Source organism: Stegostoma tigrinum, chromosome 8 (assembly GCF_030684315.1).
Source record: "Stegostoma tigrinum isolate sSteTig4 chromosome 8, sSteTig4.hap1, whole genome shotgun sequence".
NCBI classification, from domain to species: domain Eukaryota; kingdom Metazoa; phylum Chordata; class Chondrichthyes; order Orectolobiformes; family Stegostomatidae; genus Stegostoma; species Stegostoma tigrinum.
In genome coordinates, this window is record NC_081361.1 from 8,082,326 (window position 1) to 8,095,142 (window position 12,817).

Sequence of the window (12,817 nt, forward strand, 5' to 3'; positions counted from 1 at the left end):
CAGATAGAATGCTTTCTAAGGTGCACCTGTAAATGTTGATGTGGCTTCTTATGTACATGACGAATTTCCTTAGCCCCCTGAGGAAGAAGAGTTGTTGTTGTGCCTTCTTGAATGTTGCATCAATGTGGCTGGTCCAGGACGGATTGCTACAGGTAAGCAGTTATGAACTGTCACGATGAATTAAAACCCTAGACCCCTCATAAATGCCCCCAACAACACACATACACAGATGGGGGGAGAAAAGCACTGGTGTTATGAATGAATGGAAAGACTGGGAAAGCCATTCAGTGGGTCCCCAGGTGAACACTGCTTTTCAGTTTTTCTTCTCCAGATATTTGTATGTAATCCCTACAATGTGAAAACGAGCCCTCTGACCCAACAAATCCACACTGACCATCAGAGCATCCCCCTAGGACCCACCTAATCTACACATTCTTGAACACTTCTGGCAATTTAGCATAGCCAATCCACCTAGCCTGCACATCTGTGGGAGGAAACGAGTGCACCCAGAGGAAACCCAAGTAGACACAGGGAGAACAGGACGTTAGATGCCTTCAAGGCAGAGATCGACAAATTCTTGATCTCACAAGGAATCAAGGGCTACGAGGAGAGTGCAGGGAAGTGGAGTTGAAATGCCCATCAGCCATGACTTAAATGGTGGAGTGGACTTGATGGGCCAGATGGCCTTACTTCCCACTCCTATGTCTTATGGTCTTATCTGCAAACTCCACACAGATAGTTGCCTGAGGGTGGAATTGAACCCAAGGCCCTGCACTGTGAGGCAGCAGGGCTAGCCACTGAGCCACCCTTCTATCTATTACAGGAACATCAATACAATTTATCCACTATTTCCCCAAACCCTCTTTAGAAAGCATAATTTGCATTTTCTTACCCTTTTCAATACTTTTACAAGCTTTATCTACTTATGTTTCTGGTTAGCTTTCTCTTGTACTTCTAAATTTATCCCACCTAATTAATATTTCCTCCATTGTTCACAATTATATTTTAACCAATCATATGAACTGGAACTCGTCTTTGTTCCTCCAGAATGTTGTGCTTTTTCTTTCAATGGGATATCACTTCCCTCATTTACCACTGAAGGACAACTTGTACAGTCTTTCATTTTTGTTCGAATATATCTTTGCTACGTATTATGAAATGTCTGCACTTCCCCTCTACAGATCCCTTGACCTAACTTTCCAATTCAGTTTAACCAGTTTTTTTGTGTCCCCATAGTAGCTCATTTCTAAGTTTAAAACACTAGTCTTTGATCCACATTTCTGTCCCTCAATGTGAATGTCAATCATACTGTGGTCAATGCTTCGAGGGGGCACCTTTATTATGAGTTCATTAATTAATATCTTATTGTACTGCTGTGTGAATGCTGTTTATTTGGATTTTCAGGTATCTTTTGATATGGCCTCATACTTAGTAAACAAAGATAAAGTAGATATCAATGTGTGGAGCTGGAGGAACAGGAAAGTTGATGTTTTGGGTGAGGACGCTTCCTCAGAAACGTCAGTTTTCCTGATTCTCTGATGCTGCCCGGCCTGCTGTGCTTCTCCAGCTCCATGCTGTTTTATCTCTGAATCCAGCATCAGCAGTTCTTGCTATCTAAAGCAGATATCAGATGTGATCGAGTAATACACTGGCATGGATTGAGAACCAGTTAATGGACAAAGAACAGAGAAAAAAATAAATGCATCACCCTTCCGATGGCAGGCTGTGACTTGTGGGGTTGACAAGGTTCACAATCTGTCAGTGGTTTGGATTTACGGACCAAACGTACCATTTCCAAATTTGCCGATGACGTTACTGGGTGAGGTGGGTTGACAGGATGCATAGAGGCTTCAAGACATACTTTAAGCAGGGTATTTTCTTCAGCAGAAATGGAGGATTTCTTTTAAATGCTGAGGAGCTGGGAAGTATTGATGTCCAAAGGAACTTGGGTGCACCAAAAGTGACAAAGCTATCACACTTATAGCAGTCAGGAAGGCTAAACAGTACATTGGCCTTCATCACAAGATTTCAGTATAGTCCTCAGTTGTATACAGCCTTGCGAAATTTAACCCCTCTTATCCAAGAAAGTGTACACTTGTCGTTTAAGGGGTGCAAGGTGGTTCAGCAGATCAACTTCTAGGATAGCAGGATTATCCTGAGAAGAAATCAAGAAGAGTCTGTATTCTCTGCAATTTACAGGATTGAACAAGTTAAAGTTGCAGAAAGAATGGTTAGCCGTGGGTCTAAAGCCACTAAGACCTAAGTGGCTAAGCAGCAGGCCATTTAGAACCAAGATAAGGAGGAATTTCTTCACTCAGAGGCTGGCGAATCTTTGGACTTCACTATCCCAGAGACTGTCAAAGGTCAGTTCTCCAGTCTATTCAAAAACAAAGATAAATAGGTGTCTACATATTAAAAAGTCACCTAGGGATATGGGGGCAGTACAGGAAAATGGCATTGAGGTAGATCAGCCACGATCTAGTTGAAAGGTAGAGAGCAAAATGGCCTTCCTCTGTACTTGTTCCCAATGTTCCTAAACTAATGAATAGAATTCATTACCTATTTGTATACATAGCATTGACCACACAGAAAAAACAGCTTAATGTGTGATAGGCTTTAGAATGTTGACTGAGATAGGAGAGCCCTAACAGCAGGATTTATGCTTTTTTCATAGGACTCTGTTCAATGGGAATAGCCAAGTCTGATTGGATAGAAATCTGGCACCACTGTAACTAAGATATAGCTTAGAAAAGCAGAATTCAAATTCATTAAAGCATGTTTGAAAAGAGCTAGATGTTATAAAGCAAAGCCAGTCAAAGAAATTATTCAAATTCAAGTCAACATTAATAAAGAAACAAAAATCAGTCACATATAAATCAGTTAAATGTTTATTTACAAAATTCTTAAGTATTAATAAGTCAATTTGTTATCAAATATATATACAGGTATGTATACAGAGGGGAAAACCCATTATTTTACATTTCTATACTCTCACATCACTCCATCCCTCAAAATTACAACAGGGATGCAAATTGCCTCAGATGGGAATGCTCAGCCAATATTTACACACACACACACACAAACACACACACACACAAACAAACACACAAAATACATTGTACAGTCAAGTATTCCTTGGTGAAGCTCTGCACTATAAAGTGCACAGAGGCACGTCTCCCTGTATTAATTTACCCAGCATATTATGTTTGAGAAATTAGGTACAATGCAATGAGGAGACCGATCCACTACAGCACTGAGCACATCAGCATTTGAACTTCAAGTTCTTAATAAATAGTTTTCATATTCTTTTTTGAAACAGCTGAATACTGGTGTTGAAAAACACAGGTACTGACTTTCTCAAGTATATAAGTAACTAAGGCAACCATTTTAAACACGAGCCCTACGGACAGGCTGACGACTAAACACCAACTACTGAACAAGTTGGGATCGTCAGTGCTTGGCGCAGATAATGTGGTTTGCCCCTATATCTGAACGAACAAGTGCATCAGAACCAGCATTCTGTTCTCCACTGGCAAATAAAGTTGGGACTCCCACCTAGTAGTACCTGATTTGGTAGGAAAAATGTTTGCAGTGCTGCCCTAGCTCCTTTGGTACACTACTAAGTACAAAATGAAGGAGAGTTGGGGTCTGATCTGGGATCACAATGAAATAATCTTCCTCCAATAGAGCCCAGTTATCAACACACCAATTCTGGACCAACTATTAGTACTGTATCCAAAGTAGGTTAGTTAAGACAATGGTCTGAGGTTGATCACATCCACTGAGTTGGTGCCTGCGTTAAGCTTTGCAAAAAGACAGAAATGAGGTCCAACATACATGGAAAAAGATGTGGCCTGATTGCCAAGCAGCAGCAGTATGGCAAAAGGTGTTTATGCACATCTACTGACCACAGTAATCCTTCAATTATTTTATGAACACCTCACATGCATGTGGAGTCTCCCCTCTGTTCAGCAGATGTCTTTCATCAAGATTTCAAGGCTATCATTGCACTCCTACAGACTTAAAGCCATATTAATCATTGTAGTGCTAAAGGTATGTCTCTGAATAATCTGTTCCTACAAGTTTATCACTAGTTGCTCAAGAGAAAATGCTGCTTCTTTTGATAGTATTTTCCAACTCCTGCTTGCAGCTGAAAACATTGACTTGTCTGATCAATTTTTGTGCTTTATTTCTAAAGCATGTTGAGCTCTGGTAGACATTATTGTATCCATACAATGTGAAGTCAAAGTGGAGGCAGCGAGGCAAGCAGAGAAGACATTTGTTTGCTTCAAATCAATAAGGCAATCAAGAATAAATTTAGTTTGCATAAAAACTATAAGCAAATGTAATCAACATCATATAGCAACTAGTCAAATCATTAATATCCTTCTGTGAACGTAGTGCCTGCAAGCAATCCACTGACTAGAAGGTTCGGTTTTGTTTCCCTACATGGTGCTAAGCTGCAGGATCATAGCTATTCAAGGGGAACCTGAGATCTCAGGGTTATGAAGATAAGAAAAATAAAAATCAGCCAGGATTCCTACAAACAAGTGAGTTTTGTGTAGCAAGTGGCCATGAAATACTATGATCCCCTCTGTACAAAACAGAGAAAGCTACAAGTTACAACTCTCCACATTTTGTTGCCTATGTCAAATAGACAAAGACAGAGAGATAACCCTTGAGATGACAAAACTCACACACGAACAAGCGAGATCAACATGATATCCACGATAAATCCACCACTACCAGCCATCAACTGCAAACTGGTTGAGTAGGCATACAAAGGAAAAAAAAGTAAAATGAAAAGCATTTTTCTTCACTTTTCATTAATACCCAGTTATTAAAGATCACAGGCTGAGTGGCTGGGTGCCAAGACTATTCTTAAGCAGCAAGAATCAGGTATCTTTAGTTATGTAGCTGGTGGAGCAAATGGCTCAGGGAAGATAACTAGATATCCAACTACTGAAATTCCAATGTCTGGAAACTTCTGATCACACTTAGCACTGTTTCAAATAAAAGAGCTACTCAAACATTTCATTGAAGGAACATTAGGGAAAATAGGCTTGGACAGGAGTAATGTGCTATTGTGGGGAGACAGTGAGGAAAAAAAGATGATTCCCGTAAGAGAGAGAGAGAGAGAGACAAACAGGCAGTCCTACAAATGAGAGTAGGTTAGCACTTCACGGTTTCTAGTAAGAACCTTTTAAATGGTCAGGCATCCCAGGGATTTTCCTTGAAATGTATACCTTTTACCATTGATACAGAGTTTATAAATGAACAAAGAACACAAGCCCTGCACTAATTAACTTCAACAAACCAGGGTATTGTGACCTGAATTATCATTCGTTTTCTGTTACAAAGAAGTTCTGAATCAATGCAAGTGATCTCAAAATCTGTTCAAAGTATGCAACATTTTTCTGAAAATGAATATCAATAACAGAAGTCCATTTAAATGAATAAAAATCAATTATCCTATTTCTGAAATAATTTAAAACCAAAAATAAAAATCAACAGTAATAGTAATGAAGTTAAGAGCAACTTTTTAAAAAACCCCCATAGTTTTGCCCTCCACTTCAGTCATGCAGATGTACTCCTCACTCAGAGGTAGTATTCAGTGTATGATATCAGCCATAATTTCAACTCTCAGAGCTAGTGTACATCAAACACAGATACCATAGCGCCTCAAGTTAGATACGTTTTTAAAAAGATAAACATAGGTGTAAATGCAAAAAACAACTGAGTGTGCAAACTTCTCTGAATTCAAATCTATGCTACAGTTTGGATAAATAAATGGGATGGGGTGTATATAAATAGGTGGGGAAGGGATTGGCACTTTCAGTATCCACATCCTGCCAGTCAGCTGACTCCAATAAGGAGCGATATTCCAAACCATCTACTTATTGAGGAAATTCCATGCCAGATGTCAAAACCCAATTGGAGAGAGGCGGTTACAGGCCAAGGTGGATTCTCTTCTGTTAGGGACATGAGGTTTGGCTTTGTTCTGGAATCCACAAGTTAGTCGCAAGCATGGCTCGTGTTAGGATAACATGAGTTTTAACTGCTTCCCCTGAATCTGATTCAGTACATTTATTGTGTCTTTTATCAGAGCATCAAAAATTCCATCTGCCAACTGCATCTTCACACAAAGCTCATCCTCATCATAATTCACCCATTGGGCTTCCTCTTCATGAAGCTCTTGAACCTGCCAGAAAAGATAGAGAGGATATTATTGTTTTTATACAAGATTTATTTGCTGCAGCTTTTTCCTCTGGTGCCTAGCAGTGTTTGCCTTGAAATCATTCAGACTTCAGGCCTTCCACGTTCCCTGTTGTCCAGTGTCACATAAGCAGACACCCTGCGTACCAGCAGTACAGCTTGGACAAGAATTTGAAGGTTCACAGAGATCGGTGGGAAGTTACCACTCTCAGGCCTTCCACGTTCCCTGTTGTCCAGTGTCACATAAGCAGACACCCTGCGTACCAGCAGTACAGCTTGGACAAGAATTTGAAGGTTCACAGAAATCGGTGGGAAGTTACCAATCATTCTTGCACAGAACAATACCAGGGTTAAGAAGGTTAAATTATGAGCATTGAAGAACAAAGAACAATTGAAATACAGGAAAAGGCTCTTTGGCCCTCCAAGCCTGCACTACCTTCCATGCTAAAACTGTCTTCCCTTACAGTGTCTGTATACCTCTATTTCCTTCCTATTCATGTATTCATCCAGATGCTTCTTGAATGCTGTTGTGCCTGCTTCCACCAACCTCTGGTAATGCATTCCAGGCACTCAACACCCTTTGTGTGGAAAAACCTGCCGTGTACAACTTAAACTCCCACCTTCCTCCCTGCCCCACCACCTCACATCAAACCTGTGCCCTCTCGTAACTGACCCTTCCATCTTGGAAAAAACCTCTTACTATCCACTCTATCCATGCCGTACACAATCTTATAAACTTCTATCAGGGTGCCCCTCAACCGCCTGCGTTCCAGTGAAATCCAACTCAGTCAATGAACCTTTCTTCATAGCTAAAATCCCCCATACCAGGCAACATCCTGGTAAACCTTTCAGTATACTCTCCAAAGCAACTACATCCTTCTGGCAGTGTGGTAACAAGAACTGTACGGAAGAGTTGCCTAACTGAAGTTCTATAAAGCTACAGCATTACTTGTCTGTCCTTATGCTCAATGCCCTTTCCAATGAAAGCAAGTATGCCATAAGCCTTTCTTACTACCTTATCTATGTGCGCTGCTACCTTCAGTGATCTGTGGATCTGCACACACAAAACCCTCTGCTTATCAATACCTGTAAGGGTTCTAACATTCACTAATATAATCTCCACCTGTACTTGACCTTTCAAAATGCATCACCTCACATCTGGCTGGGTTAAACACTACTTGCCATTTTTCTGCCCCTACCTCCAACTGATCTATATCCTGCTGTATCCTCTGACAATCCTCTTCATGATCCGCAACTCCACCAATCTTTGTATCATCCTCAAACTTACTAGTTAGACCTGCTACGTTTCCTCCAAACCATTTATGCAGACCGTGAACAGAGGTCCCCGCACTAATCCCTGTGGAACACTACCAGTCACAAGCTTCCATTCTGAAAAGCATCCTTCCACTGCTACCCTCTGTCTCCTATGACTAAGCCAGATCTGTATCTGTCTTGCCAGCTCACCCTTGATATCATGCGACTTTACCTTTTGTACCAGTCTGCCATGACGGATCTTGTCAAAGGCTTTACTGAAGTCCATGTAGATAACATCAACTGCTTTTCCCTCAATCATTTTCATCACCTCCTCAGAAAACTCAATCAAGTTAGTGAGGCATGACGTCCCCTGCTCAAAACCATACTGTCTGTCACTAATAAGTCCCATTTGATTCTAAATGCATATAGATTTTGTCCCTGAAAATCTTTTCCAATAATTTCCCTATCACCGATGAGAGACTCTCAAGTCCATAATTTTCAGGATTATCCCTGCTACCCTTTTTAAACAATGAGAAACACTGGCTATTCTCCAGTCCTCTGGGACCTCACCTGTGACCAAACTTGAAACAAAGAGGTCAGTCAATGCTCCAGCAATTTGTTCTCTTGCCTCCTTCAATATTCTTGGATAAATCCCACCAGAACATATTTACCTTAAATACTTTTTAAGACAGCCAAAACCTCTTCCTTTTTAATAGCAACTTGGCTTAAACTCGACACTCTCTTCCTTGAGATAATCCAACATCAATTTATTCTCTTTCACGAATACAGACTCACCTACCTGGCTCCACACAGATGCCTCCTCTGTCCTTGAGTGGGCCAACGCTTTCCCTGGCTACCCTCTTGCTTTTATATATGTATAAAAGCCTTGGGATTCTCCTTAATCCTGTTTGCTAACAACTTTTCATGGCTCCTTTTAGCCGTTCTAATTCCTTGTTTAAGTTCTTTCCTGCTGGCTACATAAATTAGGCCTGACCTGAATATTTCCAGTAATTTTTGTTTTTATTTGATAAACTAGTCCCACATTCTCTTGAGTAAAGATAATTAGGGGATGATTTAATACAAGTGACTGAGATGATTAAATGATTTGACAGCAAAGGAAGAGAGACACTAGTTCCTTTAGCAAGGGATACCAGAAATAGGGCACACATGAAAGAGAGAGCTAGGCTGATTAGGGGTGTCAAGAAGCATTTTGTTACACAAACAGTGCTAAAACAATGTGGTACCCTTCAGCCTTAAACACTACTGTGACTGTTACAGCATTTCAAAACTAGGGTTCAGAGATATTTATTAGGTCAAGTAACAGTTAGGAACAATAAGGAAATTGAGTCCAAGTAAACAGAGCTGAGATACAAATTAGCTATATTAAGAGTACTGGAACAGTTTGAAGCGTGCAGCTGGCTTGGTCCTGCTCCTATCTGCTTTTGAGTTTGATTCCAACAGCACAGATCTTCAGGCCAGTGAGATCAAGCACCAAGACTGCCAGCAATATAACAAGTAAGTGGAGATATTTTACGCAGCATGCACAATAAGTAGCTAGCCAGCCTTCTGTCAACAACTGTGATTGGCTCCCTATTAACTGACCAGCTGGGGCTGTATACAATGAGAAATCACCAGGTCTCCACAAACTTAGGAGGTGTCTCTGCAGTAAGAAACAATAAGCCTGAAGAAAACCAGTTTATTTTCCAATTAGCACTTACTAATAAAAGCCACAGCTTACAGCAAGTCAGAGACTTGTACAAGTATGAAGCAATCACCATGTGCCTCCTGCAAACCAATAGAAGATATAGAGAAGGAAGGTGATAAAGCAGCATTCGGATCAGCACAAGGATTATCTCAGCAAATGCCATCAATACGTACCATGGAACTACTTTCCTAATCTTTCCCGGTAGGGAGCACAGTTAGGGAAAGTCTGGTGCATTACAGCATTTCAGTTAGTAGATTTACATGCCAGTGGTTCATAATTGTTATTTGTATATTTTGTAACTAACTGTTTGTTACAAAACTCAAAACTCACTAACTAACTCTTGTTAAACAAAGAAACCTGGTCTGTACTTTCGACAAACGTGGGTCCAAAAGACAGGTAAATGCAGAATTCAGTGTACTTTGAAAATTTTTTTAAACTTTTGTGGCAACTCATGGAATAGCATGGCTTGATTTTCAGCATTCTACTGCAGTGAGGTCCCAAGTTTTCAATTCAGAAAGTTGAAGCATTTTCTGAACGAATGCAGGCTAGCCAGAAAGGTAAGCCAAAGACAGATAAAGCCTTTGTCATTTAAAATAATCCAAAATTCAGCTGTATGGTTGTATGTTCATAATTGTGATGCAGTGGTACAATATAAAACTGAACAGTTCCCAAACTGAAGCACTTACCAAAATGTGGTCCACTCGATCACGTTTCTTCCTGCCAAATTTCATCGTCTTTTGCCAGTCTGTCTTCTGATTTTGCTCTTGGTTGAATCCAAACAATTTCATAACCTCATTAGAAATGAAGATCTGTGGGGAGAAGCACAGCAGAAATGGCAGCTGTTGCAAAATACATAGGCAAAATGACCCGCAACTGCACAATACGGAGTTTGTTGCTTGGACCTTCTGATTCCTCCCCCATTGAGTGATTTAAAATTGGACGAAACTCAAACCATGTTCCGTTAAACAAGAATCTGCTAAATGCTTGAAATCTTAATTATAAATGAAGTGAATAACAGCTGTAAGATCCAAAAGCAGGTACAAAATAACTTTAAGGTAACATGCAACGCTCCTGGATTGTGGGAAGGTTTGATTTTTACTTTTACATTTTACTTTGCCTAAGGCCTAGGCTGAGAAATGATTACTTTTCTCTTATCGTTCACTGCATTAAGTGGTACAGTAGTTTGCCAACAGCATCTCCTCGGAAGCCTTTGCTCCGTCAGATTCCAAAAAATGTTTTACCTTTAGTAGACTGCATCCATGATGTGGAGGTGCCAGTGTTGGACTGAGGTAGACAAAGTCAGAAGTCACACAACCCACCAGATTTATTGTCCAACAGGCTTATTTGAAATCATACTAACTTGCTGAGCGCAACCCCTTTATCAGCTTGAGAGATTTCAAATAAACCTGTTGGACCATAACCTGGTGTCGCAGACTGTAGGCAGACAACTCAAGATTAGAGCCGTAGGAAGTTTCATAATAAAATATTGGGGTTTATCTGAATTTAGACGGTGGACACAGCGTTTCAGGAAGGTCAAGTCATTCTCAGTTTAACAGATGTGTTTCAAACCTATGTAAGTAAGCATGTGACTATTGCCTCATCTGGCTCCAGTCAGAAGATTTTGATAGATTTGTTAACTAACACTGCCAAAGGCAAGTAACACATCCAGAAAGGTTGGTGTGGTAAGTAGGTCTTCAGTTTGAACTGTACATCAGAGTAGAGCTATAAAGACAAAGCAAAGGAAATGAACTGTTCCAATTTTGTGCTGTGAATGAAAAGCTGATTCACACATCCCCATTCTCAGTTCATGGCAAAGTGTAACACTTTAAAAAGCTGTGTACAAAGGGAAGCCAGGCTAGAAACTTGAGCTGCTTGATGCTGACTTTAGACCGTGATAAAAAGTTCACAATGCAGGATCGAAAGTCTGAGATACTGGAAGGAGCCGTCCAGTGTACAGTCCAAAGTCAATGCCACAGTAAATAGAAGCTGCATTGTAATAGTAAAGAATTTTGATCTATGCGTCAGGCAATACCTTTCAACTATTGCTCAAGTCATTCACCTTAACTTAAATTGGAAAAAAAAAATCACTTTTCACACTTGCAACATGTTGCTCCCTGCATGTGAAGTATAGTCACTAATATAATATAGTCATAAGCTGCAACCAACTTTCACACAGCAAGTTCCCACAAATTAGCTAACAGCTCCGTAATCTTTAAGCCAAGCTAATTCATGTAGTAGATTGACAAGGACAATGAGGGAAAATTCCCTTCCTCTTTAAACTAGCGCCAGAAATTTTTTAAACTCCCCAAGGGGGAATACAGGGCCTCACTTTGAAATACAACACTTTAGTACTGCACCAGGACTGTCATCTGGGATTTCATGTAAGCTTTTGGAAGAAGTCTCAAATCCCCTCTGCTGAATGAGAGAGAGTGCCACCAAGCCATAGCTAATATTCAGAGCCATCATACTGTCTCTCCAGTTTGGAGTAAAATGAGGTTCTTCAATGACCACAGGGGACTTTGGAGTAAAATGGGGTTGCTCAATTCCTGATCTTTCCTCCATCATAAGGTCAGAAGGGCAGATGATTCCACAATATTCAGTACTGTTCCTAACTCCTCAGATAATGAAGCAGTCCATGTTCAAAGGCAACGAGATCTGGACAATATCCAGGCTTGGGGTGGGAACAGGCAAGTAACATTCACACCAAAACTGCCAATGACTATCTCCAATAAGAGACAATTTAACCAATGGCCCTTGACCTTCAATGGTGTTACCATCACTGAATTCCCACAATCAACATCCTGGGGGTTACCATGGACCAGAAACTCATCCGTACACACAACGTAAATACCGTGGCTATAATGGCAGATCAAAGACTAGGAATGCGGTGACATATAACTCACTTTCTGATTCCCCAATGCACATCAACCAAGTACAAGGCACAAGTTAGGAGTGTAATGGAATTTGTCCCACTTATCTGGATAAATGCAGCACCAGTAACACACCAAAAGCTTGACACCATCCAGATCAAACCAGCCCACTAGGTTGATCTGCAATCAGCCACACCCTCCACTGCTGACAATCAACAGCAGCAGCGTACAATCTACAAGATGCATTACAGAAATTCAAAGGCCTTTAGACAGATGCTGTGGTTGGTTGGCTCGCTGAGCTGATTTGTTAGTTCGCAGATGTTTCATTGCTCTACTAGGTAACATCAGTGTAACCTCCGATGAAGAGTTTTGTGTTTTCCCGCCTGGTATTTAAACTCTGGGGTCCGTTGGAATTGGTTACCTCATTTCCGGCTTTTTGTCACAGTGGTGAATATATAGGGTCTAATTCTATGTGTTTATTGATGGTTTTCTTGGTGGAGAACCAGGCCTCCAGAAATTTTCATGCTTGTCTCTGTTTGGCCGGTCCTAGGATCCTGATGTGGTCCCAACTGAACTGGTGGTTCTCCTTATCCATAGGAATGGAGTTAGTGAATACCAGTCATGTTTTTTTGTTGCTAGTTAGTGTGCATGTATTCTTGTGGCCAGTTTCCTTCCGGTCAGTCTGGATCTGAGCTACAAATCTACTCAAGAACCATAGATCTCTAGACAGATCCTTCCAAATCTATGACTATGTAGATCTAGAAGGGCGAGA

The 12,817-nt window shown here is 40.7% G+C and overlaps 1 protein-coding gene across 8 annotated transcripts in view; it reads right to left on the reverse strand.

Moving 5' to 3' along the window:
- Nucleotides 1-2,885: 2,885 nt before the first annotated feature.
- The window catches only part of cep350 (centrosomal protein 350), a 165,428-nt gene continuing 155,496 nt past the window's right edge, over nucleotides 2,886-12,817 (reverse strand). For all 8 annotated transcript variants that reach the window (XM_059647718.1, XM_048539009.2, XM_059647717.1 and 5 more), the window contains 2 exons: nucleotides 9,862-9,984; nucleotides 2,886-6,202 (listed from right to left, as the gene is read on the reverse strand). In XM_059647718.1, the coding sequence (XP_059503701.1) occupies nucleotides 6,038-6,202; nucleotides 9,862-9,984 (288 nt within the window). In that variant the 3' untranslated portion in view covers nucleotides 2,886-6,037. The remainder of the gene's footprint in view (nucleotides 6,203-9,861; nucleotides 9,985-12,817) is intronic.